This window comes from Mustelus asterias, chromosome 13, assembly GCF_964213995.1.
Source record: "Mustelus asterias chromosome 13, sMusAst1.hap1.1, whole genome shotgun sequence".
NCBI classification, from domain to species: domain Eukaryota; kingdom Metazoa; phylum Chordata; class Chondrichthyes; order Carcharhiniformes; family Triakidae; genus Mustelus; species Mustelus asterias.
In genome coordinates, this window is record NC_135813.1 from 5,829,868 (window position 1) to 5,848,179 (window position 18,312).

The window sequence follows — 18,312 nt, forward strand, 5'->3', positions numbered from 1 at the left end:
TATGCGAGTTCGGTTGATTGGCCATGCTAAATTGCCCCTTAGTGTCCCGGGATGCATAGGTTAGAGGGATTAGCGGGGTAAATATGTGGGGTTACGGGGATAGGCTGAGTGGCCTCCTTCTGCAGTGTAGGGATTCTATGACAACAATTCCACCCAGGCCCTTTCCCCGTAACCTCATATATTTACCCTAGCTGGTCCCTCTGACACTAAGGGCCAATTTAGCACGGCCAATCCACCTAACCCACATACCTTTAGAGTGTGGGAGGAAACCGGAGCACCCGGAGGAAACCCACGCAGACACGGGGAGAACGTGCAAACTACACACAGCCAGCGACCCAAGTCGGGAATTGAACCCGGGTCCCTGGCGCTGTGAGGCAGCAGTGCGAACCACCGTGCCACCCAGTTGTTGCGGACGGGTTAGTGCATTTGCGGTTTCTCAATGTCCAAATTAGGAAAAGAGGCAATTGAATATTTTTAATTTATTGGCCCAGATTCTGCAGGAAGGGGGCATGTTAATCCAAGCTGTTAATCGGATCTGTCCAGGCGCATTTACCTTTTAACACTTTGTTTTCCACAGGACGTTACAGAATGTGTGAGCTGATAAGAACATTGCCAGCCAGCGTCTAACAACGGGTCAGAAAAAACATTGCCACAACCCCCAGGAGGATAACGGATTGAGATACACACAGAATAAGGACTGAGAACAAGGGTGAATTAGATTCAAATCACATCCAGAAAGAGAAACAGGGATTAAAGAGATTGGATAGAGAGAGGGAAAGAGAGAAACACATTTCTGAATTTAATGACATTTCTCAAATCTCCAACAATAATTCACAACTGGAAGGAATGAGACTCCACACTGATATTGTTCAACGTCTGGGCCAGAGAGGTTGTTCAACAGTAATTAACAATTAGCATGTCCTCAAAAGGACACTTAAGATGTTAATTACTCGATATAATTTTCTGCAGTCAGTTTAATAGCCAATTAATGTGTGAATGTAGCAAGTTCATGAAAATTATGTGGTGGTTAAGTGCAAGACGCCAATTCTTTGCTCACATCACAGTGGTGAAGATCAGAGAGCAATGTGTGACAATCCATGACATTCTTCCCCACCACAAGTCTTTCATCCATTTGCATGTACATTATGACGATACAATTATTATGTTAATTTATTAATGCCACAGGTAGGCTTACATTAACACAGCAATGAAGTTGCTGTGAAAATCCCCTGGTCACCACACTCTGGCACCTGTTCGGGTACACTGAGGGAGAATTTAGCATGGCCAATGCACCTAACCAGCATGTCTTTCGGACTGTGGGAGGAAACCAGAGCACCCGGAGGAAACCCACGCAGACATGGGGGAGAACGTAACAGACAGTGATTCAAGCCGGGAATTGAACCCGGGTCCCTGGCACTGTGAGGCAGCAGTGCTAACCACGGTACCACCATGTCGCTCCATCTATAATGGTCTACAAGGAAGAGAATGTACGGGTGAGTGAGTGTGTGTGTGTGTGAGTGTGTATGTGTGTGTGTGACTGAGTGTGTGTGTGTCTGCGTGACTGTGTGTGCGTTTGTGTGTGAGTGTGTATGTGTGTGTGTGACTGAGTGTGTGTGTGTCTGTGTGGCTGTGTGTGCGTTTGTGTGTGAGTATGTGTATGAGTGTGTGTGAGCATGAGCGAGTGTGTGTGTGTGAGCGAGTGTGTGTGTGAGCGAGTGTGTGTGTGAGCGAGTGTGTGTGTGAGCGAGTGTGTGTGTGAGCGAGTGTGTGTGTGTGAGCGAGTGTGTGTCCGTGTGTGAGCGAGTGTGTGTGTGTGAGCGAGTGTGTGTGTGTGAGCGAGTGTGTGTCCGTGTGTGAGCGAGTGTGTGTCCGTGTGTGAGCGAGTGTGTGTCCGTGTGTGAGCAAGTGTGTGTGTGTGAGCGAGTGTGTGTCCGTGTGTGAGCGAGTGTGTGTGTGAGCGAGTGTGTGTGTGAGCGAGTGTGTGTGTGAGCGAGTGTGTGTGTGAGCGAGTGTGTGTGTGAGCGAGTGTGTGTGTGAGCGAGTGTGTGTGTGAGCGAGTGTGTGTGTGTGAGCGAGTGTGTGTCCGTGTGTGAGCGAGTGTGTGTGAGCGAGTGTGTGTCCGTGTGTGAGCGAGTGTGTGTGTGAGCGAGTGTGTGTGTGAGCGAGTGTGTGTGTGAGCGAGTGTGTGTGTGTGTGTGAGCGAGTGTGTGTGTGTGTGAGCGAGTGTGTGTGTGTGTGAGCGAGTGTGTGTGTGTGAGCGAGTGTGTGTGTGTGATCGAGTGTGTGTGTGAGCGAGTGTGTGTGTGTGAGCGAGTGTGTGTGTGTGAGCGAGTGTGTGTGTGTGAGCGAGTGTGTGTGTGAGCGAGTGTGTGTGTGAGCGAGTGTGTGTGAGCGAGTGTGTGTGTGAGCGAGTGTGTGTGTGTGAGCGAGTGTGTGTGTGTGTGTGTGTGAGCGAGTGTGTGTGTGTGTGTGTGTGAGCGAGTGTGTGTGTGTGTGTGTGAGCGCGTGTGTGTGTGAGCGAGTGTGTGTGTGAGCGAGTGTGTGTGAGCGAGTGTGTGTGTCTGTGACCGTGTGTGTGAGAGCGAGTGTGAGTGTGAGAGCGAGTGTGTGTGTGAGAGCGAGTGTGTGTGTGAGAGCGAGTGTGTGTGAGAGCGAGTGTGTGTGTGAGCGAGTGTGTGTGTGAGCGAGTGTGTGTGTGTGAGCGAGTGTGTGTGTGTGAGCGAGTGTGTGTGTGTGAGCGAGTGTGTGTGTGTGTGTGTGAGCGAGTGTGTGTGTGTGAGCGAGTGTGTGTGTGAGCGAGTGTGTGTGTGAGCGAGTGTGTGTGTCTGTGACCGTGTGTGTGAGAGCGAGTGTGCGTGTGTGTGTGTGTGAGCGAGTGTGTGTGTGTGAGCGAGTGTGTGTGTGTGTGAGCGAGTGTGTATGTGACCGTGTGTGTGTGAGCGAGTGTGCGTGTGTGTGTGTGTGAGCGAGTGAGTGAGCGAGTGTGTGTGTGAGCGAGTGTGTGTGTGACCGTGTGTGTGAGAGCGAGTGTGCGAGTGTGTGTGTGTGAGCGAGTGTGTGTGTGTGAGCGAGTGTGTGTGTGAGCGAGTGTGTGTGTGACCATGTGTGTGTGTGAGCGAGTGTGTGTGTGTGTGTGAGCGAGTGTGTGTGTGAGCGAGTGTGTGTGTGACCATGTGTGTGTGATCTGAATCTCACTAATTCACCCCCTCCCACCACCACGTTGTGACTGGAAAATGCTGCTCTCCTCTTGGCGTTTGCCTCTAACAGCAGAAACAAAGTCAGCAAATCGCTCGGTGGTGAATCATACGGGTGCCAACCCGAAGCCACCGTTCTGATGCTCAGCGTACTGAGGTCTAGACCACACTCCTGACTTTGTTTCAATTGTAACTGTACACAACTAACCAGATGTTAATGATGAGGCTTCAGCAAGTATCATAGCCTCTGGCTTTTTTATTGGTGGCAAACTCCCTTTCCCTTTCAATGCCCGACACATCAGTTTTGAGATCTCGATGTTGGTTGTGCTGTAACTGTGCTTTTGGCAGTCACTTGCTCAATTCTGAAAGAATTTTATTTCTAAACTCTTGTTATCTTAGCTCTTCCTGTTGGATAAGCGAGGACCCTAGGCAATTATACAAACAAACGCGGTGACCCAGCAGTTAACCATCGCCTTGCTAGATGGAAAAGGAATTCTATGTGTGGACTGTGGCTTGTCACCACCTTCTCAAGGACAATTAGGGGCAAGCGATAAATGCTGAACTTTCGTGACCTGCGTTCGATTCCCAGCCTCGGGTCACTGTCTGTGTGGAGTTTGCACATTCTCCCCGTGTCTGCATGGGTTTCCTCCCACAATCCAAAAGACGTGCTGGTTAGGGTGCATTGGCCATGCTAAATTCTCCCTCAGTGTACCCGAACAGGTGCCAGAGTGTGGCCACTAGGGGATTTTCACAGTCATTTCATCGCAGTGTTAATGTAAGCCTATTTGTGACACTGATAAATAAACTTTAAACATTTTTAAAACTTTAAACTTCAAAAGGGGTGTCCTGATCTCTGTGGAGTCGGGCTTGTAGGCCCTGCCCCTCAGAATGACACCACAAAGCATGCCTCCTGCTTTCAAACGGCAATGTGTGCGCAGATCTGGGTAAGATGGGTGTAGAGAGATATGGGCCAAATGCGGGCAATTGGGACTAGCTTAGTGGTTAAAAAAAGGGCGGCATGGACAAGTTGGGCCGAAGGGCCTGTTTCCATGCTGCAAACGTATATGACTCCATGGGTGGAATTTTATGAGATTTTTTCTTAGTGCTGGGCGGACGTGAAACTGGGAGAGTTCCAGATCCGTTTTTTGGGTGAGTTTTCAGGCCCAATTTTATGCACTCTGTCTCTGAAATTTTAAACTAGTCTGTTTCTGGCCAGAGAGGCTGTGGGCGTGGCTTAACTGACCAGACAGCCTGTAGAGGGAGCTATTGCGCATGTGCAGACCTCTGATGTTGCACATGTGCAGTAGCAAGGGTCTGACAGAGAGAGAGAGAGCTGTCAGGCCCCTGCTACTGCAGGCAGCCTCCAGTAGCTCCCCATCCCCCCCTGCAATCATGGGGGCCCGCGGCCCGAGATGCAGCCCCCCTTGACCCCCTGCTGCAAAATGGGCGTAAAATGGCAGCAAATTCCCGCCCCATGACTCCAAAGCCTGCCGTTCTCACAGAAATTATAGAAATCCTACAGTGCAGAAGGAGGCCATTTGGCCCATCGAGTCTGCAGTGACAACAATCCCGTCCCAGGCCCTATCCCCACAACCCCACACATTTAACCCACTATTCCCTCTAACCTACACATCCTGGGACACTATGGGCAATTTAGCATGAGCAATCAACCTAATCCACTCATCTTTGGACTCTCTGGGGATAAACACACTGATTTTCTGAAGCTGACACTTTTGGGGAAATTCCATCCTCCAAATCAATGATGCAAACAGAATGGTTCTGTACAGACAGCAATGCATCTGAATAAAACTGGTGTGAAGAGAGGCACTGAGGGTGGGATTTTCCTGTCCGGCCGCCACGGGAATCGTAGCGGGCGGGGTGGGTTGTGTACCATGCAAAGGTCCGTTGACCTTGGGTGGGAATTTCCAGCCTTGGGACGAGCGCGGCCGGATAATCCCGTCCTCTGAATGGCTTTATTTCACAATAGATTGCATCTCAACACTGCAAAAGTTTACAATCTAATTGCTTGAGGTCATTTGCAGTGGCACAGCGGGTTAGCACTGCTGCCTCACAGCGCCAGGGACCCGGGCTCGATTCCCGGTTTGGGTCACTGTCTGTGTAGAGTCTGCACATTCTCCCAGTGTCTGCGTGGGTTTCCTCCGGGTGCTCCGGTTTCCTCCCACAGTCCAAAGAAGTGCTGGTTATGTGGGTTGGCCGTGCTAAATTACCCCTTAGTATCAGGGGGACTAGCAGGATAAATATGTGGGGTTACAGGAATAGGGCCTGGGTGGGATTGTGGTTGGTGCAGACTCGATGGGCTGAATGGCCTCTTCCTGTACTGTAGGGATTCTATGATTCATTTCAATTCTGCTGAAACCAGGGATTAGACGATATTAGATTGAGAGAACATTGACCCGTCTGCTGGGTTCTCCTAGCGAGATTTTAACTCATTCAAAACCCCTTCTGTTGAGCAGAGTTAAAATCGACCCCGCTCTGAATTCAAATCCCAGGTCAAGCGAAGTGTCTGAGCTGGCCTCACTGGGAATATTTACGACAATCCAGATTCAGTTTGGCCACCAGATGGAGCATTTTATCACCGGGACGAAGTGAAAGTGAAGATTCAAAATCTGGCAAGACTGTGGGTGGGATTTCTTCCGGCCCCCTACTCGTCAGCTGGATCGCCCGGTCCTGCCAAAATCAACCCCCCATCGTGGCTTCCCTCGGGGTAGAGACGGGCAAGCCAGGCAAATCGCCATTGACTTCGGTGGGGCCAGAAGCCAATGGTGAGCGTCTTTGCCACGTGGGGTGGGGGAAGGGGAGGGGTGGGTGGGCTGTAAAATTCCAGCCTTAGTTTGCCATTGAGAAATGTTCCTTCTTTTGGAAGAAGTTGGGATCTTGATCAATTGGGCCAGTGGGCCGATGAATGGCAGATGGAGTTTAATTTAGACAAATGCAAGGTGATGCATTTTGGTCCATCGAACCAGGGCAGGACTTACTCAGTTAATGGTAGGGCGTTGGGGAGAGTTATAGAACAAAGAGATCTCGGGGTACAGGTTCATAGCTCCTTGAAAGTGGAGTCACAGGTGGACAGAGTGGTGAAGAAGGCATTCAGGCATTCATGCTTGGTTTCATTGGTCAGAACATTGAATACAAGAATTGGGACGTCTTGTTGAAGTTGTACAAGACATCAGTAAGGCCGCACTTGAAATAAAGTGTACAGTTCCGGTCATCCTATTATGGAAAGGATATTATTAAACTAGAAAGAGTGCAGAAACGATTTACTAGGATGCTACCGGGATTTGGTGGTTTGAGTTATAAGGAGAGGGGCGGCACGGTAGCACAGTGGTTAGCACTGCTGCTTCACAGCTCCAGGGTCCCGGGTTCGATTCCTGGCTCGGGTCACTGTCTGTGTGGAGTTTGCACATTCTCCTCGTGTCTGCGTGGGTTTCCTCCGGGTGCTCCGGTTTCCTCCCACAGTCCAAAGATGTGCAGGTTAGGTTGATTGGCCAGGTTAAAAATTGTCCCTTAGAGTCCTGGGATGCGTAGGTTAGAGGGATTAGTGGGTAAAATATGTGGGGGGAGGGCCTGGGTGGGATTGTGGTCGGTGCAGACTCGATGGGCCGAATGGCCTCCTTCTGCACTGTAGGGTTTCTATGTTTCTATGTTTAAACAGACATTTTTCACTGGAGTGTAGAAGGCTGAGGGGCGATCTTATAGAGGTCTTTAAAATAACGGGGCAATAGATAAGGTAGATAGTCAACATCTTTTCCCAAAGGTAGGGGAGTCTAAAACTAGAGGGCATAGGTTTAAAGTGAGAGGGAAGAGATACAAAAGGGTCCAGAGGGGCAATGTTTTCACATGAGAGGGTGGTGAGTCTCTGGAGCAAGCTGCCAGAGGTAGTAGTAGAGGCGGGTACGAACTTGTCTTTTAAAAAGCATTTAGACAGTTACATGGGTACGATGGGTATAGAGGGATATGGGCCAAATGTGGGCAATTGGGTCTAGCTTAGTGGTAAAAATGGGGTGGCATGGTCAGGTTGGGCCGAAGGGCCTGTTTCCATGCTGTAAACCTCTATGATTCTAAGCTGTTTGTAACAGCAATAGTCAAAACACGAGGCTTCACCTCGAACTTCAGCCTCTTCTTTACCCTTTCAGATATTGATGGACCAGGAATTTACCAGTTACTCTGGTTTTACACGAATTGCAGTAGAATCAGAGAATGATACAGTACTGGAGGCCATTCAGCCCATTGTGTTTCTGGCAGCCCCTTGGTCGAATGATTCAATTGATCTCATGTTTCTTCCTCATCGAATCCCTACAGTGCAGAAGGATTCCATTCGGCCCATCAAGTCCGCACCGACTCTCTGACAGAGTATCTTAACCAGGCCTTATCCCCACCCTATCCCCGTAACCCCACGCATTAGTCATGGCTCACCCATCTAAACTATACATTCTGGGACACTAAAGGGCAAGTTAGCATGGCCAATCCACCTAACCCGCACATCTTTGGAGTGTGGGAGGAAACCGGAGCACCCGGAGGAAACCCACGCAGACACGGGGAGAACGTGCAAACCCCACACAGACAGTGACCCCAGCCGGGAATCGAACCCGGGTCCCTGGGGCTGTGAGGCAGCAGTGCTAACCACTGGGTCACCGTGCCCTACAGCTCTGTAAATTTTTCTCTCTACAACTATTCATCCAATTTGTCTTTGAAAGCTACTGACGAATTCACTTCCTCCGCATGTTTTGCACAGTGACACAGTGGTTAGCATTGCTGCCTCACAGCGCCTGGCCATGCTTGCTCCAAAACCAGAAAATCCCACCCGAGGTCATCGGACCTTTGCGAGGTCTGCCCCCCCTTGCCCGCTTTGATTCCTATGGCGGGAGGGTCGGGAAAATTCCCCCCACAATATCCACTGATGAGTTTCATTCTCCTCAATGTTCTCCGTCACCTAACCAGGTTCATCCTAACCAAGTTAGTCCAACATTATTTCAACAAATCCACACTGGTTTTCATCTATTAGCCTACAATTTCCACAACTGCTGATTAATTTACTCCCAGATTATTGTCCCTACGTGTTTCACCATCGCCACTGATGTTAGTTGGAAATAATGAACTAAAACATTGCTGAGATGTTTTGCTGAATGTGATTTTTATGTAGCGCAGAATTCATGGAATATTGTGCGCGGGGAGGATTCCCAGACAAAGGACATCAGAAGACAACGCACAATAACACTGACAATATTTACACAACTGAATAAAAATCTTTCACACGAAAAGATTTCTATTTTTAGAAAAATCTTTTCTATCTTTCCTCTTGTGAAAGTATTGACAACTACAAAAGGTTGACTTCCAGAAGCGTAAAGGAGAACATGCCCCTGTCTACATCGACGGGGACAAAGTAGAAAGGGTCGAGAGCTTCACGTTTTTAGGTATCCAGATCACCAACAACCTGCCCTGGTCCCCCCATGCCGACACTATAGTTAAGAAAGCCCACCAACGCTTCTACTTAGAAGACTAAGGAAATTTGGCATGTCAGCTACGACTCTCACCAACTTTTACAGATGCACCATAGAAAGCATTCTTTCTGGTTGTATCACAGCTTGGTATGGGCTCCTGCTCTGCCCAAGACCACAAGGAACTACTAAAGAGCATGAATGTAGCCCAATCCATCACACAGCCTCCCATCCATTGACTCTGTCTACACTTCCCGCTGCCTCGGCAAAGCAGCCAGCATAATCAAGGAGTCCACGCACCCCGCACATTCTCTCTTCCACCTTCTTCCATCGGGGAAAAGATACAAAAGTCTGAGCTCACGTACCAACCGACTCAAGAACAGCTTCTTCCCTGCTGCTGTCAGACTTTTGAATGGACCTACCTTGCATTAAGTTGATCTTTCTCTGCACCCTAGCTATGACTGTAACACTACATTCTGCACTCTCTCCTTTCCTTCTCTATGAACGGTGTGCTTTGTCTGTATAGCGCGCAAGAAACAATACTTTTCACTGTATGTTAATACATGTGACAGTAACAAATCAAGTCAAATCTTACGGTCCCGTCCACGGCTCACTCCCGCTGCTGATTTCCCAGTGGTGAGAGCTGCGTTCAACAAGAAATCCCACTGACGATGGTGCGACTATAAGATCTCGTCGCCAACGAGTGACGCGCCACCTCCCGTCACCACTGAACATTCCGCAGAGAGGGAGAGGAATCCCGCCCAATGGGAGGAATTTCCCTGTCCCGCCTGCCATGGAAATCGCAGTGGGCGGGACACGGACCATGCAAATGTCCGTTGATGTTGGGCGGGATTTTCCGACATTAAGGCGAACGCGGCAGGAAAGTCCCACCCAGTGTCTGTAATGCCAACCAATGCAGACAAACACCGTGCAATCTACAGTGCAACTCGTCATGCTGGTGTGTCACTGTGCAGAAACTTTATGATGTGGAGATGCCGGCGTTGGACTGGGGTTGGACTGGACAACTCTCCTGAAGAAGAAGCAACGCTCCGAGAGCTCGTGCTACCAAATAAACCTGTTGGACTTTAACCTGGTGTTGTGAGACTTCTTACAGAAACTTTACCGCACAGAGAGCGAGAGAGACCGCCCGCAGAGAATGAAAAAACATCAACTGGACAGGATTGAACCCAAAAATTCATTTCAGAGAGAGGGAGAGAAGGGAGAACACAGCGGGGAGGAAATTGAAGGGGAAGGGAGAAAGCGATGGCCTTGTGGTATTATCGTGAGACTATTTAATCCAGAAACTCAGCTAATGTTCTGGGGACCCGGGTTCGAATCCCGCCACGGCAGGTGGCGGAATTTGAATTCAATAAAAAAACAATCTACTGATGACCGTGAAACCATTGTCGATTGTCAGAAAAACCCATCTGGTTCACTAATGTCCTTTAGGGAAGGAAATCTGCCGTCCTTACCTGGTCTGGCCTACATGTGACTCCAGAGCCACAGCAATGTGGTTGACTCTTAACTGCCCTTGGGCAGCTAGGGATGGGCAATAAATGCTGGCCCAGCCAGCGACGCCCATGTCCCACAAATGAATAAAAAGAAAAGGTGGGAACGGGGGGAGAGATTGAGAGAGAGGGCGATGGAGAGGACAGAGAGCAAGAGGGGAGGAGAGAGCGGGAGGTGAGAAAAATGGTGAGGGAGAGAGAGCAGGGGAGGAGAGGAGGAGAGGAGAAGAGAGGGGAAGGAGGGAGAGAGCAAGCGAGAACGGACTTACTCCTTACCATCGCTCCTTTAACTCCTGGAGGCCCCGGAGGACCGGTTTCTCCACGATCACCCTGTGAAAACAAGGGCAGACAGCATTCAATGGAATTCCACAATACAGACTGCATGTCTCCTCCGACAGTAGGTACGTTAAGATGGGCCAAGAGCTCTGTGTTTGATGTGTCTAATCAGGGTTGTAGCACAGCGTGAAGATGTTTTGTAACGGCGCCTCTGCACTGTCTGAAATGCACTGATCCAAAGCTCAAAGTGCTGAGAAAGTCATCCCAACCCAGTCCTTATCTGTCTGGGTAAGAGTTGCTTTTGGAATGTAATTTGCTTTTGTACACACAGTGCCAGGTATCCACAATAAACCCTCTATTGGTGGAAGTTTCCTCAATTTCAATCCCTGTCCTTCATTGACCAGGTGAGTGGAATGCGATGCGGTTATCACCCTGCATTGTGGATACAGAGACAAAAACCAACCACACGACCTCTTTGTCAGGGGGCAGCTCTTTAGGGAGCCATCGAAACGGGAAATGAGGAAAGAAAGACATTGACCAAGTTTAAGCTGCGGATCTTTCTAATCCTGGCATGCAATGGGTTAGAACCATAGGAAAATTACAGCACAGAAGGAGGCCGTTCAGCCCATCTTGTCCATGCCAGCCTGAGGATGATGCAAATGATGATCCAGATGATGCAAAAATTGGGGGAGTAGTGGATAGTGAGGAGGATTGTCAGAGGATACAGCAGGGTATAAATCAGCTGGAGACCTGGGCCGAAAGATGGCAGATGGAATTTAAGATCATAAGACCATAAGACATAGGAGCAGAATTGGGCCACTCGGCCCATCAAGTCTGCTCCGCCATTCAATCATTGGCTGATATTTTTCTCATCCCCATTCTCCTGCCTTTTCCCCATAACCCCTGATCCCCTTATTAATCAAGAACCTATCTATCTCTGTCTTAAAGTCACTCAATGATCCGGCCTCCACAGCCTTCTGCGGCAAAGAGTTCCACAGATTCACCACTCTCTGGCTGAAGAAATTCCTCCTCATCTCTGTTTTAAAGAATCGTCCCTTTAGCCTGAGGTTGTCCCCTCTGGTTCTAATTTTTCCTACTAGTGGAAACATCCTCTCCACATCCACTCTATCCAGGCCTCGCAGTATCCTATAAGTTTCAATAAGATCCCCCCTCATCCTTCTAAACTCCAACGAGTACAGACCCAAGACAAACATGAGGTGATGTGATTTGGATGATCTACTGCAGAAGGCAAGTATACAGTAAATGTCAGAGCCCTTAGAATCATAGGATAGAATTGTAAGTAGAGATTCTATGATTCTATTCTATGCTTCCAAAGCACAATTGAAACATCTCCAGGGAACTCTGGGTTGGTCATGCATACTGCCTGAATAATGCACCATGGAAAGTGCAGCATTCCCTCAGTACTGCACTGGAGGGAAAGCTTCAGATCTCATGCTCAGACCTCTGGGAGTTGAACACATGACTTCCGACCCAGAGTCAAGGGTCCACTGAGTTACAGCTGACACTGGAAGAAGAAGCCATGATCCCAAATCGGGGAGGTTAGGAAAAAAAAACCTTCCATCCAAACATTGGGGCTTGAAAAATACTGGAGGGAGAAGGAATAAAAGGATATATTGATGGAGTTGAGTGAAGGAGGGTGGGAGAAGGATTACTTGGAGCACAAACTTCGGCATGAGCCAGTCGACAGAATGTTGTCTCTGTGCTCTCATTACTGTCGAGTAACAGCAACGAAAATATAATTTTAAAAATGTGCCTGTAAAGTGGATTCACCTTTACTTAATTTCAGTTCCCCAGAGATTCCCTACAGCGCAGAAGGAGGCCATTCAGCCCATCGAGTCTGCACCAACAACAATCCCACCCAGGCCCTATTCCCTCTAACCCCACATATTTACCCTGCTAATCCCCCTAACCTACACATCTTGGGACACTAAGGAAAATTTAGCATGGCCAATCCACCTAACTGCACATCTTGGGACACCAAGGGAAACTTTAGCATGGCCAACCCACCTAACCTGCACATCTTGGGACACTAATGGGCAATTTAGCATGGCCAACCCACGTAACCTGCACATCTTTGGACACTAAGGGAAACTTTAGCACGGCCAATCCACCTAACCTGCACATCTTTGGACACAAAGGGGCAATTTAGCATGGCCAATCCACCTAACCTGCACATCTTTGGACACAAAGGGGCAATTTAGCATGGCCAATCCACCTAACCTGCACATCTTTGAAGCGTGGGCGGAAACCGGAGCACCCGGAGGAAACCCACGCCGACACGGGGAGAACGTGCAAACTCCACACAGACGGTGACTCGACTCTGGAATTGATCCGGGTCACTGGCGCTGTGAGGCAGCAGTGCTAACCACAACATACAATATAAGTAAACTATCGTTGCCCCTTCCTCCCCCACTCTCCCTATCCAGATACTCCCTTGGCAACAACTTTCACCAAATCAGAAACTGTGAAGACTGATTGAATCACATCAGGTTTGAGAGTGAAACTTCTATAAGTTGTTGGCATTTTATCAAGATCTGCCAACCATGCTATTGTGTTTTATTTGTTCCCGGGATGTGAGTGTCACACACATTGCCCATCCACAATTGCCCTCAATCACATTGCAACACGTCTGGAGTTCCGCATGAGGTCCCCAGATCAAGTCAGGGCAGCAGATTAGTGAGCAAGGCAGGTTTTTACAACAAAGGAAATGATTTATGGCATAACTCCTGAGACTAACTTCCAATAATTCATTGGATTTAAATCCAACTATGGTGGGATTTGAACCTATGTCCCTGAACATTGACTTGGGCTTCTGGATTACTAGCTCTGTAATATTCTAGAGTCAGAGAGGTCTACAGCATGGAAACAGGCCCTTCGGCCCAACTTGTCCATGCCGCCCAGTTTTTACCACTAATCTAGTCCCAATTGCCCGCGTTTGGCCCATATCCCTCTATACCCACCTTACCCATGTAACTGTCTAAATGCTTCTTAAAAGACAAAATTGGACCCGCCTCTCCTACTATCTCTCGCAGCTTGTTCTACTAGGCCACTGCGAAGGTTTACTAGGCTGATTCCTGGGACGGCAGGTCTGTTATATGAGGAGAGACTAAGTCGGTTAGGATTATATTCACTGGAGTTTAGAAGAGTGAGAGGGGATCTTATAGAAACTTATAAAATTCTAACAGGGTTAGAGAGGGTTGATTCAGAAAGAACGTTCCCAATGGTGGGGGAGTCCAGAACTAGGGAGTCATAATTTGAGGGTAAGGGTAAACCTTTTAGGACTGAGATGAGGGGAAATTTCTTCACTCAGAGGGTGGTGAATGTGTGGAATTCACTCCCACAGGATGTAGTTGAGGCCAAAACATTGTGTGATTCAAGAAGAAATTAGATATAGTTCTTGGGGCTAAAGGGATATGGGGAAAGGGGGGGATCAGGATATTGAATTTGATGATCAGCTATGAAGGGCCAAATGGCCTATTCCTGCTTCTAGTTTCTATGTTTCCATGTCTCCCAGTTGGAGGAGACGGTGAACTATCTCTCTGGTAAAGCTGACTAATTCGACTGGCATCAGACTGCGAGACTCGGGTGTGTCACCAGGTGAGACACCACTTATTCCCATTACTTTTGTTCAAACAATCCTTATGGATACTCTGACATTCTAGTGTAATTTAAAACTCACTTCAAACAGCAAATGTAGATTACCTTTTCCCCAACTTTCCCGAGTTCTCCAATTGGTCCCATGAATCCTGGCTCCCCCTGGTAAAGGAAAACAAACAGAAAGGTTATTTCATTTTACAGGGAGCAATCAAGGTTTGCCGTGTATTCAGTCCCCTCCCACTTCACCACTCTATCATAGAATCCCTCCCGTGCAGGAAGAGGCCATCCAGCCCATCGAGTCTGTACCGACTCTCCCACAGAGCATCTTACCCAGGCCCAACCGCCCATCCTATCCCCATACCATGGCTAATCCATCTAAGCCACACATTTTAGAGGGTGTGGGAGGAAACTGCAGGAAACCCACGCAGACACGGGAAAATGTGCAAACTCCGCACAGACAGTCGCCCGAGGTCGGAATAGAACCCAGGTCCCTGGCGCTGTGAGGCAGCAGTGCTAACCACTGTGCCACCATGTTGCCCCAGCCAGGGATTAGCAGGGTAAATATGTGGGGTTACGGGAATAGGGCCTGAGTGGGATTGTGGTCAGTACAGACTTGATGGGATGGGCTGAATGGCCTCCTTCTGTACTGTACGGATTCTACGATTCTATCCTTTGAGTGAAGAAACTTTTCCTCATCTCAGTTCAAAATGGCCGACATCTGGGGCCTTGAGCGAATGGTCTCGATTTCCCAGCCGGGGGAAACATCTTCTCAGCACCTACCCTGGCACATCCCTGAGGAATTATATAGGTTTCAGCGAGATCCACCCTCCTCAATCTCTCCTTCCAGGACAATCCCACCTCTCCCCGTCCTCCCACTCCAGGAACCAGTCTCTCCTTCGCTACGACGTCAGATGTACTTGCTGCTTTACAGATTGACCAGGGGAGGGTTCCGTTCACCTCAAGGGGTCCGGAACTGTCATTAGCCTAAAATACGGGATACACCCTCAAAGTGAACTGGAGGGGAATGAGGAATGCCAGCGGGAAGTCACTGCGGGAATTCTGCGAGACCGGTGGAATGCCAGTTTTACAATCCAATTTTTCTATTCATTTATAGGACATGGGCATCACTGGCTAGGCTATCATTTATTGTCCTCTTTAACCACCCCTTGAGAATGTGGTGGTGAGCTGCCTTCTTGAATCACTGCAGTCCATGTGATGTAGGTACACCCATAGTGCTGTTAGGGAAGGAGTTCCAGGATTTTGACCCAGTGACAGTGAAGGCACGGTCGATATATTTCCAAGACAGGATGGCGTGTGGCTTGAGGGGAACTTACAAGTGATAGTGTTCCCTTGGGTCCGCTGCCCTTGTCCTTCTAGGTGGTAGAGGTTGTAGTTTCGGGTGGTCTGTTGAAGGAGTCTTGGTGAGTTGCTGCAGTGCATCTTGTAGATGGTACACATGGCTGCCACTGTGCATTGGTAGTGGAGGGAGTGAATGTTGAAGGTGGTGGATGGGATGCCAATAAAGTGGGCTGTTTTGTCCTGGATGGCGTTGAGTTTCTTGAGTGTTGATGGAGCTGCACCCATCCAGGGGAGTATCCCATCACACTCCCGACTTGTGCCTTGTAGATGGTGCAGGAAGAAGTCTCACAACACCAGGTTAAAAGTCCAACAGGTTCATTTGGAATCGCGAGCTTTTGGAGCGCTGCTCCTTCATCAGGTGAGTGGAGGTTAGTTCACAAACACGGTATATATAGACAAAGATACAATTGCAAGATAATTGCAGATTGGAATGTGAAGAATGGTTGGAATGCGAGTCTTTACAGGTACAAACAGCGTGAGTGGGGAGAGGGATAATCACAGGTTCAAGAGGTGTGAATTGTCTCAAGCCAGGACAGTTAATAAGATTTTGCAACTCCAGGCAGTATGGTGGGGGTTACAGATAGTGGGACATGAACCCAAGATCCCGGTTGAGGCCGTCCTCATGCGTGCGGAACTTGGCTATCAGTTTCTGCTCAGCGATTCTGCGTTGTAGTGTGTCTTGAACGCCACCTTGGAGGATGTGGATACCAAATGAACCTGCTGGGCTTTAACCTAGTGTTGTGAGACATCTTACTGTGCCCACCCCAGGCAAACCCCGGTATCTCCACCTTGTAGATGGTGGGCAGGCTTTGGGGAATCAGGAGGTGAGTTACCCGCTGCAGAATGCTGGGTTCCTGGCCTGCCCTTGTTTAGCTGGCCCAGTTAATTTGACAGGATAACCCTCAGGATGTTGACGATGCATATCGATTTCAACAGCGACTCAAATCGAGCAGAGGGAAAACCCAGCCCAGCGCTGAGTCCACTCAGTTCCCTGGCAGACGGGTTAGGTTAAAATTACCCCACTGTGTCACTTTGGGCTGTTTGATCTTTTGGATTCAACTCCAAAGTGTCAGGACACGAACAGTGATAGTGGACCAAAGATCCTTAGACAGCGCCTCCCAAACCCACGACCGCTTCCATCTAGAAGGACAAGGGCAGCAGACACACGGGATCACCACCACCTGCAAGTTCCCCTCCGAGCCACTCACTGTCCTGACTTGGAAATATATCACCGTTCCTTCGGAGTCGCTGGGTCAAAATCCTGGAATTCCCTCCCTAACGGCATTGTGGGTCAACCCACAGCACGTGGACTGCAGCGATTCAAGATGGCGGCTCACCACCACCTTCTCAAGGGGCAACTAGGGATGGGCAATAAATGCTGGCCCAGCCAGCGACACCCATGTCCCATGAATGAATTTTTAAAAACCCAGGATCGTAAAGATTTTTAAAAAGATCTTTCCATAGCTGTGTGAGTATGAGCTGCAAGACATTAAATTTTCATGGGACATTATCAAAAAGATCGCAGGCTGAAGGTTAACCTCAGGGATTAAGCTCGAATGGGACAATGATAGCGCTGATGACAGCTACTTCCTTGCTTCATTCAGACACTTCTGATTATTACCCAAAGTGGAAGCAATGATTCTGGAAAAAGGTTATTTTTGGAAGTCAGGCTGTTATTCACACATTGTTAACTCTACTAACCAGGGGGATATTATCCTCACTTTTACTGAAGGATTCCTTTTTGAAGCAAGAACTGTCAGTTCTTGCCTTTCTTATCTGCACTCCCCCAGAATGTGAGGACCGTGGGCTTTCAGAGACTATTACTGGTGAAAGTGCACAGGAAAATCATTCCCTGGGAATAAATACTGACATTGCCCAGATGTTTCTCCTCAGAAGATTCAGAAAGTCAGACAAGAATTTCTTCCACATTGTTGCCCGTTTTAATGTTCATTCAAATAGGATGTTAACAGCCCATTGGATCAGAACAGAAATCCCCACTGGACTCCCAAACCTAAGCTGCATCATTTTCCATAAGTCTGTCCACCATCCGCAAGGCACAAGTCAGGGGTGTGATGGAAAACTCTCCCCTTGCCTGGCTTAGTGCAGCTCCAACAACACTCAAGAAGCTTGACACCATCCAGAACAAGACAGCCCCACTTGTTTAGCATCCCATCTGCCATCTTAAACATTCAATCCTTCCACCACTGGTGCACAATGGCAGCCATGTGTATCATCTACAAGATTCATAGATTCATAGAATCATACAGTGCAGAAGGAGGCCATTTGGCCCATCGAGTCTACACCAACCACAATCCCACCCAGGCCCTATCCCCATAACCCCATGTATTTACCCTAGCTAGCCCCCTGACACTAAGGCACTGACAACAATCCCACTCAGGCCCTATCCTGTAACCTCACGTATTTACCTTACTAGTCCTCCTGACACTAAGGGTCAATTTAGCACGGCCAATCCACCTAACTCGAACATCTTTGGACTGTGGGTGGAAACCGGAGCACCCGGAGGAAACCCACGCAGACACGGGGAGAACGTGCAAACTTCACACAGACAGTCACCCGAGGCCGGAATTGAACCCGGGTCCCTGGCGCTGTGAGGCAGCAGTGCTAACCGTTGTGCCACTGTGCCACCCAAGATGCACTGGAGCAACTCACCAAGGCTACTTAGACAGCACCTTCCAAACCCACAACTACTACCATCTAGAAGAACAAGAGCAGCAGGTACCTGGGAACACCACCACCTGGAGATTCCCCTCCAAGTCACTCACCACCCTGACTTGGAAATTCTTTTTTTCATGCATTTTTAAAAATTCATGGGCATCACTGGCTGGTCAGTATTTATTGCCCACCCCTAGTTGCCCTTGAACTGAGTGGCTTGCTAGGCCA

General features: G+C 48.8%; 1 protein-coding gene across 1 annotated transcript in view; it reads right to left on the reverse strand.

The window, feature by feature from the left end:
- col27a1b (collagen, type XXVII, alpha 1b) overlaps positions 1-18,312 on the reverse strand; it is a 610,967-nt gene that overhangs the window by 238,551 nt on the left and 354,104 nt on the right. Inside the window, exons 30-31 of the mRNA XM_078227545.1 lie at positions 14,158-14,211; positions 10,435-10,488 (exon numbers count right to left, since the gene is read on the reverse strand). Coding sequence (XP_078083671.1) covers positions 10,435-10,488; positions 14,158-14,211 — 108 coding nt within the window. The remainder of the gene's footprint in view (positions 1-10,434; positions 10,489-14,157; positions 14,212-18,312) is intronic.